The 25486-nt window shown below is 40.4% G+C and overlaps 1 protein-coding gene across 3 annotated transcripts in view; it reads right to left on the reverse strand.

Moving 5' to 3' along the window:
• SPAG16 (sperm associated antigen 16) overlaps nucleotides 1-25486 on the reverse strand; it is a 360034-nt gene that overhangs the window by 173567 nt on the left and 160981 nt on the right. For all 3 annotated transcript variants that reach the window (XM_064433595.1, XM_064433594.1, XM_064433596.1), the window contains exon 11: nucleotides 19625-19768. In XM_064433595.1, coding sequence (XP_064289665.1) covers nucleotides 19625-19768 — 144 coding nt within the window. The remainder of the gene's footprint in view (nucleotides 1-19624; nucleotides 19769-25486) is intronic.

Below are 25486 nucleotides of genomic sequence, written 5' to 3' on the forward strand. Positions count from 1 at the left end.
ACAGGAAAGTAAATATGGCTTTCAAATAAATTCCTACTTTTTGTAGCTTATTTGTGAGTTCATCAGTAAAATAACATAAGCTTTCAAAATACAATAAGATAGATAACAACAAAATACAATAAGATAGATAACAATAGATTGTTATTTTCCAAATTTATACCATTTTCAACATATATTTATTTTTTAAAAGCATCCTAATTTTGTTTTGTCTAACTTTGTATAAACACCATCTCTTGGGGTCATTGTTACGTTACATAAATGAAAAATACAGAGTTCGTCTCAAATTTTTTTTTTCCAAATCTCAGATATAAACGAATATAATTCTGTTTCCTTAAAGCATGGACATATGGCTTCAGACTAAGAGTCCATCTGTAACATTTTATATAACTAGTAGGGGATTCTTAGTAAAATAATTTAAAAAAGTATGTGGAGTGATTCTCTTATTAAACCCTCCCAGACCTACCCTGTGGCTCAGGATTTCTTTGTGCTTTAGAAGAATCCATGGATTTTTTTTTCCCTATGAGTAATTGATTTTTGAACATATGCAAACCTTTGGCACCCGCAATCTCTTATGTCAATGAATTGCAAAATTTAATTATGCCTTGTGTGAAAAGCTCTTCTGGGGTTTTAAATACCTTACTTCATTTTGTTTCATGCTTCTAATTCTACTACTGTGATTAAAAGCAAACACTGAGTGCACCTTCACCATGTCTGAGTGTGCCACCAGCCGTGGTGGGCCAGGCCCTGTCCTGTTCCCCTGCCAGGATGGAGACTCAGACTCATTCCTTGTGCAGATGGGATTCCAGCCCTTGGAGCACATTTCCCATCCCTCTCAGCACCCTTTCAGCTGAAAGGGAAGGAACAGACACCCAAGGAAGGTACACAAGGACACTGTTTCCTGCTTTGTTCTGTGTTCTTTCTATTTAGTTACCATTTTTGGCACTACTGGACAGAAATTTTCAGCAAACTGACCACAGTGACTGCAAGACCTCCTTCCTGAGTACTGCTAATTAGACACACTCTTGCCTATTATCTATTCTTTTCTTAGGACCATTTCTTCCTGTGTGCATTCCTTTGTGCTCACCTGCACTGATTTTCAGCTGTTGCTTCACCACCAAGTCAACTGCTGTTACAGGAATCTCTCCTGTAATTCTTCACAGGCTCCTTTTCACTGCCCTGGCTAATTAGCAAAGTCATCCACCTCATCCCCTTCCCCAATTTCCAAGATCATCTTAATAACTTAGATGCCAGCACGGTCCTGGGGGTCTCAGAAATTAATTTCACTATTCTGAAAGTGGCATTTGATTCCTATCCTTTCACCAGTTTTTAAACTCGTGAAATAAATTTTCTTTTTTATTCAGGACAGTTCTGCTTTCATGAGAGTTTCTGTGAAATGACCTCACAAAGAATTTGCTGAAAATCCAAGTATAGGAAATTCATGAAGCTCCCTTGATCAAGTGCTCAATAAGCCCTTCAGAGAATTCCCAGCTGATTTCTGAGGCTTAATTTCCAAAGCCATGCTCACAGCTCCCAGGGCTTCTCTGCCATAAATGTATCCATGGATCCTGTAATTTGCCTCTTTAATACAATTCCTATCAAGATATGAAAATTAGATCAATCCATCTAGAATGCCTTAATCTCAAAATCTTTTAAAATATTGAAAAAAATTAATGCAGCCCTCACAGGAATAACAGAGGTTTTCACTTTCTAAGCAAAAATCTGTTTCAATTGTTTTCATACAAAACAAAAACAAGAAACCAGGGGATAATACACAAAAATACAGGTCAGAAATAGTTAAGCTGTAGGTTTTCAGACCAATTTCTGCCATTATCTGAGCAACATCAATAAGATGACCTTGCCCTTAGGATCCAATAAACTCTTTTATTTGAATAATGGCAAAGGGTCCTATCTCAGACAGTAGAAATCCTTCTTCCAAATCTCTGGATATAAAATTGTGGGAACTGAAAACAGCTCAAGGGTTGATCCTAAGCACTATTGTAAAACTCAGTAAGAATACACTCAGAAATATTTAATTCACTGCTGCAGTTAATTTAAAAAAAAAAGGTCTGGGACCTGTGGTGTCAACCCTTTTATGTTATATTCTCCCTTTCCCCCTTTTCCAATAGATGTCCACTGAATCACTTGGTAAAAGTAGCTGCTACGACAGCTTGAAATATGTGCATCATTTACCTGATAGATCTTAAGGGGGAACTTGCCACTATGAAAGATCACCTAGCCAAGATTTTGACTATTTTTAACACTTGCGGTTTAGGTTGCTATTTTTTGTGAAAATATCATTATAATATTCATTAAGGCAGTTACACCCCCATGCCTCAGACAAAGCTCTGAGAGATTAATCTCTCAACGTTTTTTTTTTTATAAAGTTGCACAGGAATAGTGCTGAAGCTTTTGTCACATATACCAGAGCATAAAGGCTTGAAGTCTGAGTAGGGGTGCAGAGGAGACCCTAATTTTGTCAAGCTGTCAGGAATAAATGTGCCTTTGTTAACAAAACACTTTCAGTTTTAATAAGCCAGATCTTGGTTCTGGAGATAGATAAAATTAGACAAGTGACAAATGATCATAGCCCTTATACATTTATAAAATAAGAGCTAAAAACAAATTCAGAGTCAGGCATAAAGTGGGACTGATGAAATCTGCAATTGATTCAGAGGGAAACATGCACTGCCACTGTTGTGAATCACAAAAGGAGATATATGGCTTATGCATTTTTTAATATATAATCCCCAAAATGCTACACAAAGAACTGGTTCCTTGGGCTGAATTTCAAAAATACACCATCCAGGCAGTGATGAAAATCTTTCAGAAAACAGATGTGAGCAGGAAGGTAGTTCAAATGGATTCAATTTGGCAATCTGCAGCAGGGGAAGGAGTTACAAGTGAGGTTTAGTACTCCTTACAGATCAAAGGAGAAAAAATAGAAATAATAGTGGAGATGGGAAACAAAAGTGCAGCAGGAATCAGTTTTGAGGGACAGACTGACAGTGGAAGTAAGGGCAAAAATACTCAGGAACAGAGGAACCCATTGCCCCAGCCCCCTGCAACACAAGTTCCCCAATATTCCCTGTGCATAAAAAAGCATCAGGTCATTCAAGGATGGGGATCTGGGATTATCCATGCAGGAACTTAACACCAGCATTTCTGGGAAGCACAGAGGGAATGATGGGTGTCAGGGTTGCTTCACACAGGAAACCCTCAGCACACACCAGGATTCACACCAGACACGCACATAATGAACAGGAAAGTGCTGTGTCAAGCCAAGTCAGACATCTAAATCAAGCTGCTGCTATTAGGAAAAAGCCCTATCTACTTAATAGCTGATCAATAATGACACACTTTCTCTGATTTGCAGCATTTTTCACTCCTGGGAGATAAAAAGAAGCGCTCCAAAATCTGAGGCAATGTTTTGTTACCCACAGCTGCAACGTTTTTGTATGGTGCTATTTTTCCTTATAAGAGCATGTGAGGGGGAAGAAATAAATGCCAGGGAAAGCAGCTGTTTTTATGATTTAGGTTGTCAGGTTACCCAGGTATGGTAGCCACACAGTCCTTTATCATATGACCGATTAAAAAAAAAAAAAGCTGACTTTGATATTAAAACATATAAAAATATGACCTCAGCCTTAATTCTCAGCAGCAATACATGAACTCCATTTGAATTTCAGACTGATCACTAACAGGGAAAGCTAAAAAAAAAATCCTGTGCATCATGCATATATCTAACTAAGAGGAGAATAAAACACTTTGTTTTTTAACAAATACATCAAAGAACTAGGCAAGATATTAGGAGACAAGAAAAAGGTAAATCCTATCTTGTTCTGTCAGTTCAAATGCATTCACATATATGCAAATAACTTTGCCAACTGTCAGAAATGTGGTGTTTTTGTAAAGAAGCAGCACCTTTGTGCATGGTGCTCTGTGGATCCCAAACAGTTGAGTTTGTATGGTCTTGTGTGGCTTGGTTTTGGGGGTTATCTGATTGTACTTTCTAGCAGATCAAAGGACTTTATGGATGAAACATGCCTGTACTGAATAAAGTATTTGTATAGAGGAATCTTTCCAAAACTCTAGGCAATGGACAGCCTGTGGCACCCATAACCCCTGTCTTGCCTCCATGGATAGACCATTTTTAAAAACATGAAATGCACATAAAGTTCTACCTTTCAGCTGATTTCTGGTATTCCTAACTGATACTGTAAACCTGCTCTTACAGAAACAATTAGAGTGGAAAAAGCTTTGGAAACATTAATTCCACCTTCCACAAAAGGGATGGAACATTAACTTTTCAAGCCTTAAATCTCTCCTCCCCCATATATTCTAAACACACACACATTTCCTTTCATTACACATTCCTGCTCCTTCCAGCTTCACTGTTTTCACTACAAAGACACCTCTCCATTAACACTTCCCAAGTTGTAGACACATTAATAATTAAGACTCATATCCAGCAACAACATGAGCCTTTGGCACAGAGTCACTTTACAGCATTTCAGGAGGCTGAGTGCCTCTGTGGAGTGCCAGTCAGGTGAAGGCAACAGCTACAACAACAACGCTGCCCTGGAAATGTGTCACTCCTAAGACCAAAAGCCAAAGTTCAAATATTGCTCCTGCTTCAAATATTTCTGGACAAGGGACTTAGGTGTGGATCTCAGGCTGTTCCAGGGGATTGCTCACGTTCCCTCTGAAGACCCTGTGGCCAGCAACAGCTCTCAAAGCAAAACTAAGCCAAACACAACCTGGGTTCAAGTTTTTTGTCCTAAAAAAGCTGCAGCAAGAGGCAGCATCTGACTGGAATTTAAACAATACAAGTGATGCCTCAGGTTTTAACTTTTATAGTTTTCAGATTCTGCTTCTTTAGTGTGTGGGTCTGAGCTTCATATTTGGGTATGGTAAGCTCTTTTCACAGAGTAGGGAGACAAAACAATTCCTTCTCTAGCTGGGGACCAAGGACAAATGATCCAAATCTCAGGCCCAAGAGCACAAACAATGGGGACTGAAGAGAGAAAAACAAGAAGGATGGGACTGCATGGGCTAAAGCTGTAACTGGGCAATTAACTCCAATATGCAAATGGAGCACAAATTATGAAAATGTGAGACCTTGCGACTGGTTGTCCATTTTGTGACTATTTTTGGGTTCACCTTGGGTGCAGCCCTGGCTGGGCTCTTGTGCTGCCCAAGGTGGATCCATTGAGGAAATCCTTTTAATAAATCCCTGCTTTATTCTTTAACTCTGTCTGGTCTCTGTTCTAGGTCAGCCTTCCCAAGCATCAGCAACACAACAGCAAATCTTAAACATACAGTCCAAAACACTACAGGGGGGATAAAGGTCTTTCACCATGACAGCTGAAAAACACTTCAAAATCAACATTCCAGTCAGTTAATTGGAAAAATGATGTCTCTTATTTACTTCTGTTCATACAATTATTCTAAAGCAGAATTCTAAAAGCCTTTGTGTTATTTGCAATATCAGCACAGACTGACAGTAGGCACAGTAAAGTACAAGGGAAGAACTGCAAACACTGCTAAAGTTTACTTGAATTTTGGTGACATTTTCTACTATGTCAAAGTGGAAAGATAAAGAAAGAAAACACTTAGAAAAAAAGTTATTCCATGAAGAACAGAACTAATCAACACTGAATGCCTATCAAAGCATCTTTTGCCTACCTCCTTCTTCATTTTAGCTGTTGATTAAATAAATATATCAAGAACTGATTGATCCTTTGGAGTTCTGTCTTACAATTTTTGCCAGAATTACCCTGCAAATTAAAAGTTACCAGAGAGAGTGGAAGAGACCATAAGGAACATGTGCAAGGGGGTTGGGGGAAATATATCCTTGTAAACCTAATTTACTTGTAAACAGGATTAAAACCAGGGATCTAGACAACTACATTTAGGAAAGTAAATATCTACTAATGGAGTCCCACCTTTGGTTATGAGAGCTGTATTTAAACACTCCATTTTCCAGTTGGTGCTAAAAAATATAAGGGATGGAAATGCCAAACATCAGTTCAGCTCTGCAGCCACTGCAACTCTTCTTTATTCTCCTACTTTGTCACTGCCCCACATTTTCCTCTCACCAGAGAAGGTGAAAATTGGGCTGAATTTTAAAAATATTGGAGTCAATTTACAACTTAAGAAGTACCCATTAAAATGACTGCAAAGACAAGGAATGATTTTCTGCCTCAGCATGCAGGATGCTTGCACAATTCCTCTATAAAGGGTGATGTGGATCCAAAGGAAGATGGAACAAAGATTTGGAAGAGGAATTCACCAGGGATTACATGGAGACAGCATCTGGCTCAAGATACTTTGAATTAAGAAGAAGAATCCAGGGGAGTACTGAGACCAAACCTCACCAATGCCTTTCCTATTCTTAGCCATTCTGAGGCATGCCCTGGTACTCACTGCTGGGAACAGGATGATGGTCCAGAAAATTCTGGCATGGAGAGCCATCCTTATGTTCTTAGTCTGTGTTTGAACAAAACACTCAGCAGCAAAGATTTTGTTTCTAAGATTTTTGTGACCTTGAAACAGACTTCAGATATAGTTCACTTTTTTGTTGCTGGAGTTCTGAGACTCATTAATTATTTACAGTGACACTTCTTATTAAGAACCCCTAGGTTTTTTTTAGATCCGTGGTTCATTTTGGGTGTTGCTTTAATTATCCTGGTGGTCTATGTGTCTAAGACACATTTTATGTAGTAATTGTAATATGTTTCATCCTTCAGAATAATCTTAAGCCAAATTTTACTCACTTTATTAATAGATATGAAATGCCATTTTTACAGAAGGTGAATGCAGAAACACAAAAATACCTTTTCTCATTTATCATTGAAGGGGAGGAGAAAAAAAAATTAAATTTAAAAAAACCAAAATCAATTATAAACTGACATTCTACAAGCCAAGGAAAGCCTTCCAAAGGCAGGAAGCAGGGCAGTACCCAGCAGATGGTGGATGGCACATGGGCACATGGCTTTTTGTCGGGGAAGAAAAACACAACCATCCTCCAAAATCCTTTGCCACGAGGCTATTGGCTGGGAATCCTCAGAATCCTGTCAATGTGTACCATGCCAAGCACAAAACTTGGGGCAATTTTTCACTCCACATTACCTAATTGGGAGATCTTTCTGAGCTATTTCCTGCTCATACACTGACCTGTGCCAGGAGGAGCATTCCCCCTCATGCTGCCTGGCTGTGACAGCAAGGGCAAACAGGAAAACAAGGTTTTGGCACCAAACTGCTTCTGCACAGACTGACACCAGGACCAGGCATCACACAAGTAGCAAAGTTTTCTTTGAATGAAATTCATCTTCTCCATTGAAAACTTCCTCGAGGCTATTTCCACTTCAAGAGTGACAGGTTCACATCTGCAAACATTTAAATCCAATGTGCTCCTAACTACCAGAAAGAGTCCCGGTATGGTATGTGTGAGCTCCAAGGTAACAAATTCAAGCCATTTATTAACAAGTTCCTACTTGGCAAGTCCTCCATACTTTAAACCACCTTTCCTTTCTGAACTGAGTACTGGTACCAGAAGCTGCTGTGTGAGCAGTCCTGTTTCACCTGAGGCCTTTCCCACTGCTCCTACCTGCACATCTTCCTGTGCCCAAGTAGCCCTTTTTTCCCAAGTGCTGGCCCATTTTAAACACAGCCTATAATTCCACATTCAGGATCAATATAATGATTTTTTAATCATTTTGTTAGCATGACTTTTTGTTATAATAATTTGGTGTTTTCCAGATTGCTCTAATGCAGGTTACAAACAACATAAACCCCACTCAGTCCTGCCCCATTCAAATCCAGTAGCTGAGTTTGGTACTCCCCAAAAAATATTTACCATTTACTGCAGGCTTTGATGTATAAAAATGGCTTAGCTGCCATACAATATCATGTAATTAGAGGTGGTTAAATGAGAATCTAAAATAAATTAGGTGCCTGGTAGAAGGCAGCTTTTAGTATGTGTAAAATTGGCTTTTAGGAGGCTTGGGAAGCACACCAGCTAAGGAATAAAAAAAAAAAGACAAAAGATAAACTAGTTACAATACTTGAAGATCAAATGTAGCAAAATATCTGTCAGCAAGACAGCAGGCACTACACAATGCAGGGCTCTAGGCAAAAATTAGACAGCAATGAATTCCCTTTTTACAACTATTTTGCATTAAAAAGATGCCTTTTCTAAAAGCTTCCTGCCAATGCACATCTAGCACTCCACAGCAAAATCAGACACCTATTTAACAAGAGGTAGGAGAATCCTGGCCTCCAGCTGGAAGCAGGGAGCTCATGGGAGCCTGGCCAGTGATATCTCCAACAACTATGAGGCCCTCTTATGCTGAAGGCAAACAGTGTCCCTGGGTCCACTTGTGCCACTTTCCTGAAGCCTAGTGCCAAGTAAATTTTCCTCCATTAACTTCATGAGAAATAACTACTTTACCTGAAATTAAATCTAATGAGTAAACAGTGCAAAACTACCACATTTTCCAGAAATGAGATCTATTCTGCACCATTCCAACACTTTCTCTCAAACAATCCAATGTAAGTTAAAGGCTTTCTGTACACTGTTAAATTTTTAAAATAATGTATTTAGCCCACATAAAATCATGCATAGTACCAATCAATATCCATGACACACATTAAACAGTGTGCCATTACAGTGTGATACTTCATCTCAACACCCATCCCATCCAGTCTGGTCATTTTTCCTCCATTGGAATGACTCCAAATCCTCAAATTGTAATGAAGGGCTGTTGAAGTAGGGGAAAAATGTAGTTTGGAAGGAGTTCAGATACATGAATTCCATGTACAGAACAGATTTATGACCTATATTAACAGCGATAATCCTGTGTCTCGGTTCCTCTGAAATGCAAAATTGTGGCTCAGTCGTTTTAAATCCATTATCATCCCCCAGTGGTGGTCCAGTGATGTCTAATCACAATCAATGGCCAGTAATGAACCACAGTCATTAATCCCATTTGCATGTTTGTATAAAGCATCATTTTTAAGCTGCATATTCATATGCAGAGAGAGTTCAGTGAGTGCACTGAGGTTTAACAGCCGGTGGAAAGTTCCGTACTGGGATTTGGACATTCCCAGGCCCCTGGAAGGATATTTCACTCACTCTGTGTAATGATCCTGACAGTGAAGGCCAAGAAAACACACAGGACGGTGCATGAGCCCAGTGTTTGTACTTGGGGCAGGCGATGATCTCACTCAGCCATGCCCTGGGGATACAGGGACACAGCTTGAGGAGGGGCAGTGAGTTAATTGAGACAGTGATCAATAACAATCTAACTGCAGGAGTGGAGGAGGAATGGAAATGCTGAACATGAGCAGAATCCTGGGCTGATACAAGAGGAAGCAGAATAGCAAAGTGAATATAAATTTCCTCCCTTTCTCTGAAAGGCTTTGCATGAAAACTGAACTTTCATCCATGAGGTCATGCAGCCTAAACTGCTGCTCAAGAGAGGGGACACCAGAAAACTCTTCAAACACAACTCTCACAGGCAACCTGAACCACAAACACAAACACTGTGGCCTTCTCCCTTTTATCCCCATTTGTTTTATATACACAACTACTCAGATAAAAAGGCAATAATTACCACAAAATAAGAACTTGGTTCCACATTCACATCCCTCAGCAGTCAAACAAGTCCTGATGCTCATTCCCAGCTGGGCAACTTCTCCTGCTTCCTGTGCTACTGCAACTGTTTTGTACCTGGAATTCCCCAAATTACTGCAGCCACACAGCTTGAGGGGAAGCACAGAAACACAATAAATGACTGTGCAATTCATACATGGAATTTGTGCTCCAGACAAAATCTTGTAAACACTCCAAATATTTGGGGGCTATTTCCAATTCAAATATCTTAGATATTGCCTCAACTGAATTGCCATTCTCTAGTCAACTCTAACACTAATGTTTGTTATTTTAACAGCTGCACTTTAGGAAAGGCTCATTTTAACAATATAACAAACACAGATATCTCCTTAGCCACTCCACTAGAACCCTTGCAGCAGACCTGAGGGAAAATACAATTGCCTTTATTGCACAGAAGAAAGCAATAATGAACCGAGGATGTTAAAGGCATCAAGATTATAATTGCACTCAGAGAAACATAACACAAGAGATTCTATTAAGAGAGATGTTTTGACGTGTACAACAACTCTGAACAGAGTCAGAGCAACGCGTCCAGGATCAGAGCAGTGAACTGAGACTCCCCAGCCCCAGAGAGATGGCAGCTCCCTCTGCAACTCCAGCTCCCCAGCACAAAATGCTGATGAAGCCAGAAGAAAACCTAAGCTACTCAAAATCTGAACCCACCAAAGGGAACAACAGTTTTGTCTCACAGCCCAAATAAATGATCAGCAAAACTGAACTGCTTCTGGTGACTCACAGGCAACAAGAGCTGTAGGAATTGAAAATCAGACAGATGTACAGAAAAAGAAACCAAGAGCTCTTTGAAGAGCAGGCAAATTTCTGCAAAACTTTCAGAGAACACACTCATGGCTTCAATGAAGCTGAACTAATAGGTTTAGAAATGTCCCATTTTATTGATACTCTATAAAGAGATTTCAACTGCCTATTTCTCCACCCTTTCTCTATCAAAGTGGTTATCATATAGAAATTACTTTCTTTCAAGTAAACACCAAACTAATTACCTCACAGCTGATCAGAAAGTTTCTTTGCAATTTATAAGTCAAAACAATTACAGCCAAATAGTGATTCTTAATAATTCTTTTGTCAGAAAGATTAAACTTGACACCTGTCTTGTGAAATGGATAATCACAGTGTTTTTACAACCTAATATCAGATTGGTTTAAAGCCCCCCAAATTAAATATGTCTGTTTTCAGGTCTAAAATCCAGATAATGGCAGAATGTAGCACACAAGGTCATCACTTCGGAAAAATAACATCATTTCTGTGTAACCTAAGCATTCAGAACATTTGAAAACTATTACCTTATGGGCAAGCATAACATCTAAATGACAGATGATAAAGATAAGGTAATTAAATAAGAAATTAAACAATACTACACAAAGACTAGCTAACTTTCTATCCCCATTAGGATTTCTAATGCATCCAAGGTCACACATTGTGAGTATGAAAACTGAGGTCTTTGTTAAAGAGCCTTTTCAGAGATGTTCTGCATCTCTGGTGGAGGGGCTGCAAATTCATCAGTAGAAATGGCATTAGTTTATCAAGAGGATTCAATCACTGGTGCTGAATTCATTGTGTGTAAAGCCTCCTGTGAAAGCAACTACAGAGTGCTTTCAGCAAAGGGCAGCATTTATGACAGTGGGTTTTCTTCCTGTAGTTATTTCAAAAATACATCTGAATTGCTCCATGGGAGGACTGCAGCTTCTGCCAAACGTTTCCTCCTTCTCCTGCTGTCCTCAGCACTTCTCTCTCCTGCCACTCCCTGAATTATTGTAATGGAGATATTATTAGTGAGTCACTACCTTGGAGTGGTCAGTATTTCCATTCTTTATATATGAAATACAAGCCAAAGGTAGTTTTTTATTCAAGCCTGGTCATTCTGGATGAAAAGTGAAGCCTATTCAGTAACCACACTATGGAATTGCACATTGTTTGCTTTCTGAAATCAATATAATGAAAGACTCTTCAGGTTCCATGCAATAGGAACATTCTTTGGTCTTTTTATTGATGGGAAAAAACTACTTCTGTAGAGCAGAGGTAACATCCTTGGGGAACATTAATGGCCTAATTATGAATGTTTCTGAAGGCAAACCTTCCAGGTGGCACATGGGCTGCCACTACAACCACCCCAGAGATGGAAGATGAGAAGCACTGGGGTAAAGCAGACACGTGAGGATTTGGCAACAAAGAAAATCTCCAGAAGTTTGGACATCTGCTGGGAAACCAAGCCTCTGTGACAAAATTTTCCTCAGAAAAAAGACAATTACTGAACAACAAATCAGGATCTAAATCTGTAGCAAAGTTCTGTCCATGTTTTTCAAAAGTACATTGCAGAACTGAGCTCTCTAAAGAAAATAAAAATGAGATACAAATGAGATTCAGTATTTTCCTGAAATAGATACTCACCAATAGTAAACAGAGCTCTTTGAAATGAAAACATACTTTATGTATATATTTACATCTCAAAACCCCACAGAGAATAACCAACAGTGCCATGTGCCAGAAGAGATTAGTATGGGTAGAAACATTTGGTTTGTGGGAGTGGGTGGAAGGGGAAAAATTTTAATCAAATCCATTACCTGGTTATTGATTTCTCTTTGCCAGACTGATCCTGTAGAATACTTATAAAGCCTTTGACATTGAGACGTTTGGCCAAAAATATTGGATTAGACTAAGCAAAAGCTGAGCTTCTCATGTAATCTCTCATATTTCATTTATATGTGATTTATTCCTTTGTCCAGCAGAGGCTTTTTATTGATAAAAATAATGAGATTGAGAATCCCAAAGGAAATCTAATGCCCACCCAAACATGTTTGTGAGATAAAAATAGTAGGCTTTGCAAGCTTGAGAAAGAATGATGTTATGTTAAAACTGTTTCCTTGTATAAAAAGTATGAAGCTTATCAAAGATTTTGAAATAAATAAAGCTACTTTTGAAATTAAAATTTTGCTATACTTGAAAACACCAAGCACACAGTGAATACTGTACACTGGGGAACTGAATGAAAGACTTCTGAAATAGTTTCTTTCCTTGCAGAATAAATGAATACAACTTTTTTCTTTTGACTCCTCTATCAGCTCAGTTTGATAAAACACTTGAACAGATGTCTCGACTGCTAAATATGATGTGTTACATAAAGCCAGTAAGATGACTGAAAATTAATCGTGCCACTCAAAAGAAGTTTCTTACCACTGGCAAATTTAATATGTAATCTGGTAACTAAAGGCTTTATGGAACCATGAAGAAATTCAACATCCTCTAAAAAATTAAATCATTATGCCTATTCATTAACTAAGTGTTCAAAAGTCCTAAGTAGAACATACAGACTATCTCATGTTTCTTTCATAGCTACCAATAGTAGTAAAAGGATAAATAAAACCCATCTGTTTCTGCAGTGAGACCTGAATGAGATTTTAAAGACTATTTCAAAGCACAAATCAAAATAATTCTATTCCACTGATAGCCAACAGAAACCTTTGTGATAACCTGAGTCTTACAATTCTTTTTTATGTTAATGCTTGGAGGAGAGTTGGTGGCTTTCAATTCTCAGCCTTGTTTAATGTATAGTGTGAAACTCAGCATTTACAATTCCAAAGCCAGCAGAGAGTCTTCTGTAGCTCACTGTCCATGGACCTTTTATTACCAGTAATCTCCAAACCCCTTTCCTGGAGGACTGTTGCTCTGGCTGGCTCAGTGGCCAGGCAGGAGGATGAAGCCTTCTTCCTTTTCCTCCTCCTCCTCCCTGCTCCCAGGTGTGCACAGCAGCTCCTGAGCAGCCTCTCCCACCAGGGCTTCAGTTCCTCACTCTCCAGCTAAAAGGTGCAATTCATGGAACCCTGTAATTAAAACTCTGATCATGAAACCACTTCCAAGATTTCTGTGTTGTCCATAATGAATCCCTGAGAGTGCAGGCAGAACACATCCCTGGGATGTGCTGCACATCTCCTGCCCACTTGGGCAGCTCGTGCTCAGAGCTCGACCCCTCTAGGAGTACCTGACCAGCTGGAATTCATTGCAGAGCCACACAGTGCCTGCACAGAGAATATCTGCGAGGTCCAGGGCCTGTGTAAATCTTGTGGGATTGGGCAGTAATCCCACAAGAGTGCACACAACTCTCAAAAGCACTGGAAAAGCAACCTGGAGCACGACAAACAGGAGGGTCCCTGAGCACATCACTGCTGAAATTATTCCATAACAGGGTTTGAAACAATTCCTGAGGAAGCTGAATTTCCAGCCTGTTCCTGTTCCAACACCTCCAGGAGCTTCCTTTGGTGCTGCTGGCTTACATGTACAGTAAGTTGGTGTGACTGCTGACCCAGTCTGGGCAGTGGCTCAGAAAGATGGGTGATAAAAACCAACACTCTAAAATCACTGACTCCAAACCTCTCTAAATTTCTTCCTGGGAACAGATTTTTTGGAGAGCCCAAAAGAATATGTGAAGGTCTCTTCTAAACAAGAGCCTGCAGTAGCATAGTCAAATCCCACTGCTTTATGTTAAATTACAGTTTCCATGCAGACAAATGCTGCTGCATTTCACTAAAACAAACAAACATTAGATTGTAGCAACATCTTGTAGATCCTGGAATCGTAACTTCAGCAGTGACTGTTTGTTCTGCAAGTCCCCCTAGTTTCACCAAATAACTACAGCATCAAATCTTGGAAGCCAGTACATTAAACAAAATGGTATAATAGATAATTCCTGCTTCTTTTCATAGAAATAAAAATAAATTGAAGAATGGCATTAAGATTTATTAAACTACAAGGAGAAATATATTTGATGGTAGTGGAATGTTTTAAATTATCTTGCTACTGTGACTAAAGAACCTACTCTTCTCTGTATGTCATCAAGTGCTTTTCATTTGCTGAGGCTTTGTGGGCCCTGTACCATCTTAGCTATTTAAAAGATATTATTTGCAATTTGTAACTAAGAAAGCAGTCATTTATCTTTAATATCAGATTTTGTGTGATTCCTTTCCTACCCTGCAGATGTTTCTCAGCACACACTGATAGCTGAGGATATTATGATTGTCAAGAAGATTGGTGTGGATTGATGCACCAGCAGCTCCCAGGGCTGGGGCACTCCTCAGCAGCACAGTGTGTGGGGAGCCAAGAGCAGCAGAGGTGGGGGATGAACAAAGCAGCACACCTTGTAATTCACCTTGATAATCAAAGCACTTTGGGCTCTCAAACTACAAAGGCACGTCCACTGAGAAATTCACAAGTGGTGCCTGGACCTGCCAAGCTGTCAAGTCTGATTGTTGCTCCTCAATGTTTCCCTCCAAGCACAGAGTCCTGTGAGATGCAGTGAGCAAGGAGCAGGGTCAGCCTGTGCCTGCTGCCTCAGAACATCTGAGCCTGGCTGGATCAAACCCAGCTGCCTCTCCCTTCTGGGAATAACCTCCCTCCTGAATTTTGGCCCTTGCTCCCAGCACTCCTCAGAGGTTACTCCACACCCTCCTTCCCTTCCTTCATTACTGTTCTGCTGGGCTTTTCAGTCTATCCTTTTTCCACACAAGGTCATCTCTGGATAGCTTCTTCACAAATGATAAGATAAAAAAAGAAATTAAAATAATGTAAAAAATAAAATTAGGGGCTTACCTGAGTTAAGAATTAATTTCACTTTCAAAGTTTATTCTGACTTCAATTCTGCTCAGGAATTTGTTTTTTAAGAGGATTTTATAAAGCTTTTCTGAGAATTTTTGTATGATGAGAAAATAACTTCCACTCTGATAGAGTCTTACATAGACAATTTCATATTTATCAGACAGTGCCCTTGAAAACTTTGGGCAAATATCATTATCCTGGTTCTTTTTCCCCACTCTGGATTGTCAGCAACATTTTGGACTTGGTCTTGAGAAGCCACCACAGTGCTCAGTTACCCAGAGCCTGCTCCCATGTGCTACAGAACTCCCCTAAAAGCTTCTTGTGTGAATTCAAGCCCACCTGGAGCTGCATTCCCTCCACAGCTCATTCAATCTCTCTCCAATTCCTCACATCCATCCTCCATAGATTCTGCTAATTCTCTCTCTATAGGGCTGTCTTTCTCCTCTGTCCATGCACAGGTTTCCATCTGAGTAACATCAGCTCCTCCAGCTTTGAGAAATATCACCCAGAGCTGCCTCTGCTCTGGAAGAACATGGGTTGTTCTTTCATCTTTCTCTTGCTTCCCCTCATTAGCACCTTCTTTTAGGGTATCAAACATTACATGTCTTTATTTGCAAGTTTGATGCATGAACATACTTTATCACCAAGGAGGCAATAACTGCCTCCAGGTTTTCCAGTAGCAACAGAACTTACAGAAAATCCACACAGGTAAAAGTAAGTGCTGTGGCAATTTTTATATTATGATAATAATAAATTGATAACAGTTTTGATTTCTTTCCTCAGTAACTGAGAAACACTAGAAACTCTGCTTCTTTCTTAGGGGAACAGGGCATTACAAAGGAGTTGACAATCTGACAACTTTCTATGCAAGTTTTAAATAGCTTCAAGAACCTACAGTTTGTACTTCTATTCAGTTCAGAAATTCATTGTGTTCCACAGAACCAGACAATATTTGCATGAAAAGGGCTACAAACATTTCAGAAGAGCTGACTTGATTAATATTTATGAATATATTAAGGACATTACATATTATACCAGCCCACATGCAGGGCAAGAATATAATATTTTACTGTTCACTGGGATTTTATCAGACATTAACACACACCTCTGCTATGCTGCAGAGCTTGATTCTTTAGCCACCCAGGAAGGCTAGTAACAATGATAAATAAATCTAGTACATGCCATGAAATATCTTTGTATAATTAGAGTATGGTCCTTAGAGGTACAGTATTAACATCCTCAGCTTAGTCTGGAAACTGGCAGAAGATGGAGATTTCTGTTTGCTGTTTCAAATATTTGAGTCACCTGGCACACACAGATGCACTACACAGCTCTTCCCCAGCTCTCCAGATTCTCACCACAAAACCTCTGTGTATGACTGTGACAGAAGTCATTCTCATTCCCTCATTCCTTCACATCTAGAAAAGGCAAGCTGAAAAACATTACATTTTTCAATGGTGACAGGAGCTTGAAACAGCTAATTCATCTGCAAAGCAGTGCTCAGCCAGACCAGAGTAACAACACTGGTTTTTTTTGAAGTTTGACCAGGTGTCACCTGAGTTTCAAAGAAGGAAGCACTGTTCTCCTCCCTCCTCCCAGCTGCTGATGACAGGACCCTTTTGAAGTTTTACTTTTATTTTAAAAGCTTAAGGCAATGCTTTACTGTCAGATCTGCAGGGAGCTGCTCTGCTCTCCTCACATGTGCTGCTGCCCTTCATCCCCTGTCCTGGAAGCACTGCAGGGAGAACACATGGGGCACTCAGACCCTTTGTGCTGACCCAGGAGCAACACGGCAGCAGCCGTGGAGCCTCAGCACATCTCACCTGACCCTGCTTTGATCACAAGTGAAACAGAGGTGGTTTTCAGCATAAAATCACTGTGCAATGAAGCACATTGTCAGTGAGGGCATGGTGGGGGGAAGTCTCCTTCATCCAAGAACTCTTTGCCTCTAAGGCTCTGTGCTTAAGGACACTGTGGTACACGAATCCTGGGAAAGCTTCTAAGGACAATCCTCATTTCTCTAACGCCTGCTCCAGAGCCTAAAACACACCTTTACCTTGGTATTGTTACTTCCTAGAACCAGTTCTCTTATGGCTCTTGGAGACACTGAGGATATATAAACCCCACAGCACTTTAGATCTTCCCAGCCACCTGCAATGCTGGCAGCTTTACCTCTGTAAATACACAGTGGAGGCACAGAGATAACCATGAGAAAGACCCTTGCTCAAGTAATACTCTGTGAGCACATAAACCCCCAGATTTCTGGGATTTTAAGGCATTTGTATGTGCAGGAACATCAGTTAAATGCCCATCACAGCTCTCCTCAAATCACTAGAGCCCGGTGTCAGGGTGTGGGTTATTGCAGGATGCTGTACCAGGTGATCTGACAGCAGGAGGTTGATCTAAACCTGATTTTACAGAGAGAGAAGAAACACAGAGGAGAAGTGATCTCACAGAGGACAAACAGGAAAGACTATAGAACTATAGAAGTTCTACACAGGTCACTATTTAATAGCCCAGTGGCACAAAAAATATTTTTCTTTTCCACTTCCTGGGTGAACATAATTTCAAATCTTTAAACTGGGAACAAAACTAGAAGTTATCTACATTTGATGCCAGAAAATGAAAAAAAAAATCTATTAGAACTCTTCATTTTTACTTAATTTGTTTTACTTCCGAGAAAAACAGATATATAAAAGTCTCCTATCTAAAAAAAAATAAATTAAAAAATTTAAAATATGATTAAATGTATTCTGCCACATTATGTATTTTATGCAGTAACAGAAGACAATATTTTAACAGCACTGCTTTTGAATCACTCCAGAGCATTCAGCAGGAGTCAATTTATACTGCAAGAGAATAATGATGTACCTCAACTCATTTTAATTTCAATAATTGAATGAGAAATAGGAAAGCCTATTGAAAGGACTGTATTCTGGTCAAAGACTAATGAGAAAATAGTTTTGAGCCTCTGAGTCAGCGGGTGTCATGGTAACAATGCATTATCGAAATCTGATTAGTATGGCCAGCAGCTTTATAAATGATAACATGCTCTTCTAATTGTATTTCCCTTTCTTCCCCTGTGCTAAAGTTTTATATTCACAACAGGTAAGAGGAAAAGGCAGCATTCTGTTTATCTGCAAGTTTAAACCATGTCCAGCACTCACAAACCCTGAAATCTGTCATGCAGCAATAGATAAATTTTCCTACCATCTTAAAACAAAAAGCTGAGCCTTCCATTTCTCTCCTCCCATATCATAAGCAATTATTTAAGTTAAATATCATACTCTTCATTTAAATGTAATTATTTCTAAGGGTACACACATGAAAAAGAGAACACAGTGAAAACACAAGCATATTAAGAAAAAGACTCTTTTTCTTAGAAGAAAGTGATGCAAGAGAAGAGTAAGTGCATGTTTTATTCATCCCAGATAGCGTGACTCCTGGTTCTTGAGGTTTTGAAAAGAAGGAGGGGATTTTCTTGTGTTTAGAGGACTATGTCTGCCTTTGGTAGCTCATTACAAACTCAGAAATCAGGAGGAACCATGAAATTAAATAGGATACATTTCCTCCTCATGAAAAAGAGAGCTAATATTGCTTCATAAAATAAACACAATGAAAATACAAGGTTGAAGGCTTAATAATGCTCCTTTTATAACCAAGCCTCAGGTGAATAGCCTGGCAGACCTTTATTATATTAACAGTAAGGAACTCTATATAAAATGCTGCCTCACAAATCTGATGCAAAGCAATTTCAACATATAGAAGTTCAGTCTTATCAAATGTATTTTTGAGAGTAAAATGGTGTCCTATTTTTCAACAGAAAGACCAAAAAATCTACTTCATGTTTGCCCTATTTCCATAACCCTTGTAACTTAAATATTTAATTTGTATTTTCCATGTTCACGTTCATTTTTTAATTCAGCTTCAAATCCATAAGATGAATGGGCAGGAAAGCTCATATTCTCTAGGTAAACCCAAATATTCTTAGTCATATGACAAATAATGCATAATACAAGAAGTCAACTTTTCAGTATTATTAATAATGGGACTGTGTTTGCCATAGTGCCTGAACAGGGAGAAAATGAATACAGCAAGACTTGAAAAGCTTATTACTCCTTGTTACGTGCACTGCTACGGGGACAGAGTTTAAGATGTACAAAATATTAAAAGCAATCAGTCTTAAGTCAACACTGTGAAAGGCAGAGGAACATTTTATCTAGATGTTTGGGAATTCAGCAGAGAGCGCAGGGTCTCCCTGAGAACACAGAGGCAGCAAAGCAGGGCAGTGAACAGAGAGCTGCAGGAGGGAGCAGGGCCCCTTCAGGGACGGTGGGCACTGACCTGGGCCTGAAGCAGCAGCCTGAGAGCCAGTCCGTGTGTCCCTCCCCTGTCAGGAGGATGTTCCCATCGGGGAAGCCCCACGTCTTCCAGAGGCGGTCATCGCCGCCCGTGAGCACGATGTTCTTCCGCGGGTGCAAGGCCAAGCTGCAGGAGAAGGGAAAGGCAGGTCATGTGCTGTACCAGCTCCATTTTGTGGGAAACACATAACATCCATTTAAATCAGGCCAATAGCCCCCGGAGTCTGATTCTGGATGGACTAAGCTCATGAGAATTCAAACTACATCCTGTGGAGATGAGCTGCTGCTGAAGAAAAAAGAACAGGACTGATTTCTGTGAAAGCAGGAAACAGAATTGTTTTCACACTCTCTTGAAGTTCCACTTAACACTCAAACAATGCTTTTAAATACTTTGTTAGGTTATGTTCTAACAAACCTGCAAGTGGATAACAAGCTACACCAACATGATTAACATTCCCACTTATCCAAAATAATTTCCAAAAGCACCGATGTCAGTCTGTCCCCACTTGTACCCACAGGTGTAAAGTCTCCTACCCCTGTGAAATAACTCAAATGATAATTACAGCCCAGGAGCTACAGTCGTTGCCAGCACTTTAGAGCCCATTCACTGGGACTAGGTCAGAAAATTCATTTCAATTCTGTACTCAAAATGTGTTCCATGTTTTCATTTGTAATATGTGGCACGCTGCGATGTAATGGAAATCATACACTTAACACGCCCATAGACTGAAAACTCAGTTTATTTTTGATTTAGCAACTGCAGTGCAGCTTAAAATGGATCCAGGGAAGAAAATCAATCTGTTGGAAAGATAACAAGTAGTGTATTTCATATGGATTTGGTTATTTGATTTAAATCATTGTAATACCTTACTATTTGTTGAACATCAAAAAGTTCTAGTAGTTGACTTTAGTCCCAGGAGTGGCTTATTCAGACAGATTAAATCTGGAATTCAGAATCAAACTGCAATAATGGGGAGAAGAATCACAACCTGTGTGTGTGCACCTATTTCAGCTGTGCATCGGGGCCGACAGGTCGGAGAGAAAAACACTTATTAAAGCAGAATGAGAGGAGAGAGAGACAATGCTAAGCACCCAACTGGGAAGAAAAGAGAGGACTTAGAAGGCACAATGCCATAAAACCCTCTTTTTTATTAGTACCTTTCTCCTGCACTCAAATTATTTCACAAAATTCCTAAACCAGAATCACAGCATCTACTACACTGGGAAAAATAATTCCCTCTATCAAATCCATGCTAAAAATATATTTATGTCAACTAGAATTTCATCAGAAAACATCTATTCTTGCAGTTTAATGCCCAGCCTAGGAAGATTCCTACAGACTCATCAGCTGAATCCATCTACTAGAGTGAGGAGCTTGGGATTTACTCATTCTCCACTTTCTTAGAAAAAAAAAAGCTTTCTATCTTCTCCTAAAGAGGATAAACTTCCTCTGCATTTATAGGAAAAAAGAGAAGGAGGCAATGATGCTATTTAAATTCTCCAGAGATGCACAGAGAGCAGTTGTATCACTCAGATTGGCCACAGCAGATATCCAGAAGAGCAAGGGGGGAACAGAGATAAAAGGAGAGAATTAAAGGCTGAGAAAAGCACCAGTGGCCTGCAAATTACAGGACAAGAAGAGCTGTCCCAGAATCCCTGCATACAGAGACCTCTGAAGCACCAACAACCCCACTGCTGCTATCTGCATGGGCACACAGCTGACATTTTTCTCTTAACCTGCTTCAGACATTTCAGACCCCCTCCAGTTTTTCCCTCCAGATATTTCTGCTCTTAGTGGGGGCTGTTGTGAAACCTTTCCATTAGCTCTCTTACATTCCTCCTAAAGACCTTCCATCTCAGTTTCCAAGTTACATTATACAGCCTTAGATCACTTTCAGGTCACTTTTCACGCAGAGAAAATTTTACCTGGTGTGTTCCTCCAGACCCTGACTCCTCCTGGACAATCCTTACGCCCTGGCCAGGCTGGAGCTGTGCTCTCATCCATCCTGCCTCAGCTCCCAGGAGCATTCTGCCCACCCTCAACCCTCCCAACACACTTCCAGTCCACACTTCTGCAGTGACCAGACATTCCTATAGAGCTTTGGGAAAACCCATAAAGTGAATTTCATACAGAAGAAAATATCTTGCTGTCTGTAAGAAGGCTGCAAATTTGTTTTTCACAGTCTTTCCTTTAAATTGCAGAGCTTTTGTAAAATGCTGCTGCTGTCCAATGTTTTTCTTCCTCCATGCCATTTTTACAGGCACACAGTGAACACCATTTAATTAACAGCAAATTTGTGACACAACTGCTGTTGAGCTGCTTCTGAGAAAGGGAAGCCCATTCATCCAAAAGGCATTCTATATGCAGCATTAATTAGGCACCCTTGTCTTCATTTCTGGCAATCCAGCATTGTATAGATTTTTGCTTCATCTCTGTTCACAGGGTCTAATTATTTCCAGCACAGAAGACTTTGGGTGGATTGGAATGGAAATCAATAATGGAACATGTGTGATAGGAACATTAGTTTTCTCCTCCTCCTCCTTCGGGATAAAGTGGGATCAGTGGAGACTCAGCCAAGGAAAAAAAACCAAAACAAACCCAACAAAAAACCCTCTTGGAGATTTGCTGCTGTTGAGTATATAAATACCCTTGTTTACACAACTCTCTCTGGCATTATAAGACATTCTCATCTCTTCAGCACTTGCCATGGTAGATATATAGTACTCCCAGTAATTTGCTTTCAAAACAATCATCGATTATTTTAATTTATTTTGACTGAGCCATAAATAAAAATACAGTTTCTTCAGATGTAAAATACTTTCAGTCACAGGATGTTCCACACTTGACCACATCACACAAAATCAACCTTCAGGTCAAAAAGTGCTGCACCCAGAGCTGCCAGGGGAACATCAGCTGGGTGTTTAATACAGCCACTGACTGGAGGGAGGGCAGATGTCACATCCATGTGGAGGAAAACTTCCTGGCACCAGGGTTTCTGAAACCCTGGAACCAAAGTGCCATGGGCAGCCTGTTCTCCCAGCACACCCTCAGGTAGTTGGGTTCCATCCTGCTTAGGAGAGAGACTGGTAATTCCACACACAACACTGGCACTGCTTGGATGTGAAATAAAAACCTAACCTAAATTGTCTCAAAATTAGGCACTGAGAGAATGAAAAATATAAAATTAATGACCAGTCTCGTACTCCTAAGTGACTTATCCAGCCTCACTCTGTGGCAGAAACAAGGACAAAATCCAGTTTTCTATGGTTTCAAATACAGGATTTATACAGACAAATATGTTCTCAATATAGACAGCATTCAGCTGCCAAATTCTGATACAGCATTGTACTGAATGCTGCTTGTGATACGTAATTTTTAGAACTTCATGATTTGGTCAAATTTATTTGCATTCCTGGGTACTGGCAAGGAGGTTTCTTGTTAATGCCAGTAGCTGCTTTCAGAGCAGAAAGCTCTTCTGCTGCATTTCTTGTTCCAAAATATGAGAGCAGTAGAGCTCCTGCAAGATTAAAAAAAGCCTCAAATGCATTTTTCCTAGTGACAGAAAGATTTCAGCCAACACCTCCTTACATAAAAAAATCAGCCTTGCTCACCATACCTAGCACAGGAAATTTTGGGCTGAGCAGTTATATTTGGGTGAAGTTACAACTGGCTGAAAAACCTTGGTTTTATAGGGGAAACTGCTGGGAAATTGCTGATATTTCTTTCTCTGCCATCAAGGTGGGTTTTGGAGGCAAGGACATGACACGCACTGAATTCCTGAGGATGGATATTGGTTACAGCCTCAGACAAGACCAAATATATATAAATAAGAGACCATCAACAGCCCTACTGAAATCAGCGATATTGTTGACATGCACATACTTCATTATATTGCTGGAGTGTGCCCTAAAAATCTACAGAGTTTGTAAAAGCCGAAATTTTATTCCAGGCCTGATTTTGCTGGACATGAGCCAGTTGTGCTGAGACAAAGCACAAATTAACCAGAGCATTAGGAACAGTTCCTGTGGCAACGCATGCGTGAAATGCACAACCTAACCACGATTTCCCACCTCTGAGCTGCCACCAAGGTGCTCCCACTCACCTTTGGGTGGCCACTCAGCCACCGCCACCCAGCTTGGGCCCAGGAACAGCTGCTGGGTGTCTGTGGGGTTGATGCCTTTAAGTTTTAGCTTTTTAGCTCACCAGCTTTTTAGCCCACTATTTCAATTTAACTTTCATTTTCCAGATTCTGTACTGCATTAGTATATAACTCTGAACTTCATATAAAGTGCTAGCAAGTTCTCCTCACAGTTTAGTCAGACAAAACAATCCTTTTGCAGCCTGAGAACCAAGGACACCATTGCAGCTTTGGGCCCAAAAAGTGTAAAACAACAGCGAATTGAGGAGAGGAAACTGAGAGGATGGGACTTCATAACCTGGAGCTGTAACTGGACAATTAACCCCAATATGGAAATGGAACAAAACTTAAAAAAGTGTGAAAACTCATGACTTGGGGTCCATCTTGGGTGGAGCCACAGCCGGGCTCTTGTGCTGCCCAAGGTGTATCCATTGAAGGCCTTTTAATAAATCCCTACTAACTCTGTCCAGTTTCTGTTCCAGGCAGCCTCTTTAGGGATCGGGATGGCCACTGCTCCCTCACAGCCACGCTCCAAGGCTCTCACTGCAAGCAGGGTCAGCCCACACACACAGCCCAGCTGAAGGAGCAGATCGAGGCAGGGCCCATCTTCCCCTCACGGCGGGCTGGGGGGCACCAGCGGCAGCCATGGAAATTCCCTCATGTCCAGAGGGGAAATGGAGTGCCAGAAAACACAGAGATGCAGCACATCCCTTATTTCCCTCCTCACCTCGGTAATGGTGGCTGGGGATGAGGAAAACCAAGGGGAAAACCGAGGTGAGCAGCAGCACTCTGAGGGCAGCAGGGGCGGCTCCGGCCGCTGCCCCACAGACCCACGGAGCCCCTCGGCCACACGGAGAGGCCTCAGAGCAAAGGGGCCAAGGAAAGGGGACAAACTGCCAGACAAACGCCCTCAGCTAAGATTAACCTGCCAAAAAATTCAAACTAAACACTGCACAGCAGCCTAATCAATCATTTTGCCTCTTGCAACTCATCCTTTCTCTCTAATATAGTCGTTTTTGCCACCTTTTTTATCTTGGCTTGAGTTACCTGATCTCACCTGACAGCGTTCTTCAGTAATAATTGTAACCCTGACATTTAATTCAGCATTTTATTATGCAAGCGTAGCATAACCGAATAGCTTGCATTCCTGTTGGAGGTCTTAGAATTTATCTTTTCTTGACAAAAATGGAAGAGGGGATAAACGCTTTCAATAGAGAAAATAAGAGCTAAAACATACAAAAAAAAGGATAAAGGAAAAAAACCCCACCAAACCATTAAAGAACATAAAAAGTGGGAAATACTCAGAGCACAAAGCTTCTATCTTTTGTTTCATTTATGTAAATGCCCATCTGGCAGTCAGTGATAGATCCCAGTCACAGCAATGTTTAAAAACCCCTGTCCTGCCTGGTGAAATTCCCAAGCTCCCATGACTCAGGGTTTGGGAGGGAGAAAACTTGCTAGAATCTCGACATACCTGAAGTTAACCTTCTAGCCTGGCCAGCAGACCTGGGAACACCCTAGAAAATAATGAGGAGACAGTCTTCCAGAGACTTGAACTTGCATCTCCAGAGGCCAAGCAACTTCCAAACTCACAGTCGAGTTTATGTGCTTATTCCAGTCCCCATGCACACAGAATCTTGACTCCCAGCTGCAGAGCAGCAGCAAACATATTTATTGCTGTGAAGTGGAATCACACACTTTCTAAC

Source organism: Passer domesticus, chromosome 10 (genome assembly GCF_036417665.1).
Source record: "Passer domesticus isolate bPasDom1 chromosome 10, bPasDom1.hap1, whole genome shotgun sequence".
NCBI classification, from domain to species: Eukaryota; Metazoa; Chordata; class Aves; order Passeriformes; family Passeridae; genus Passer; species Passer domesticus.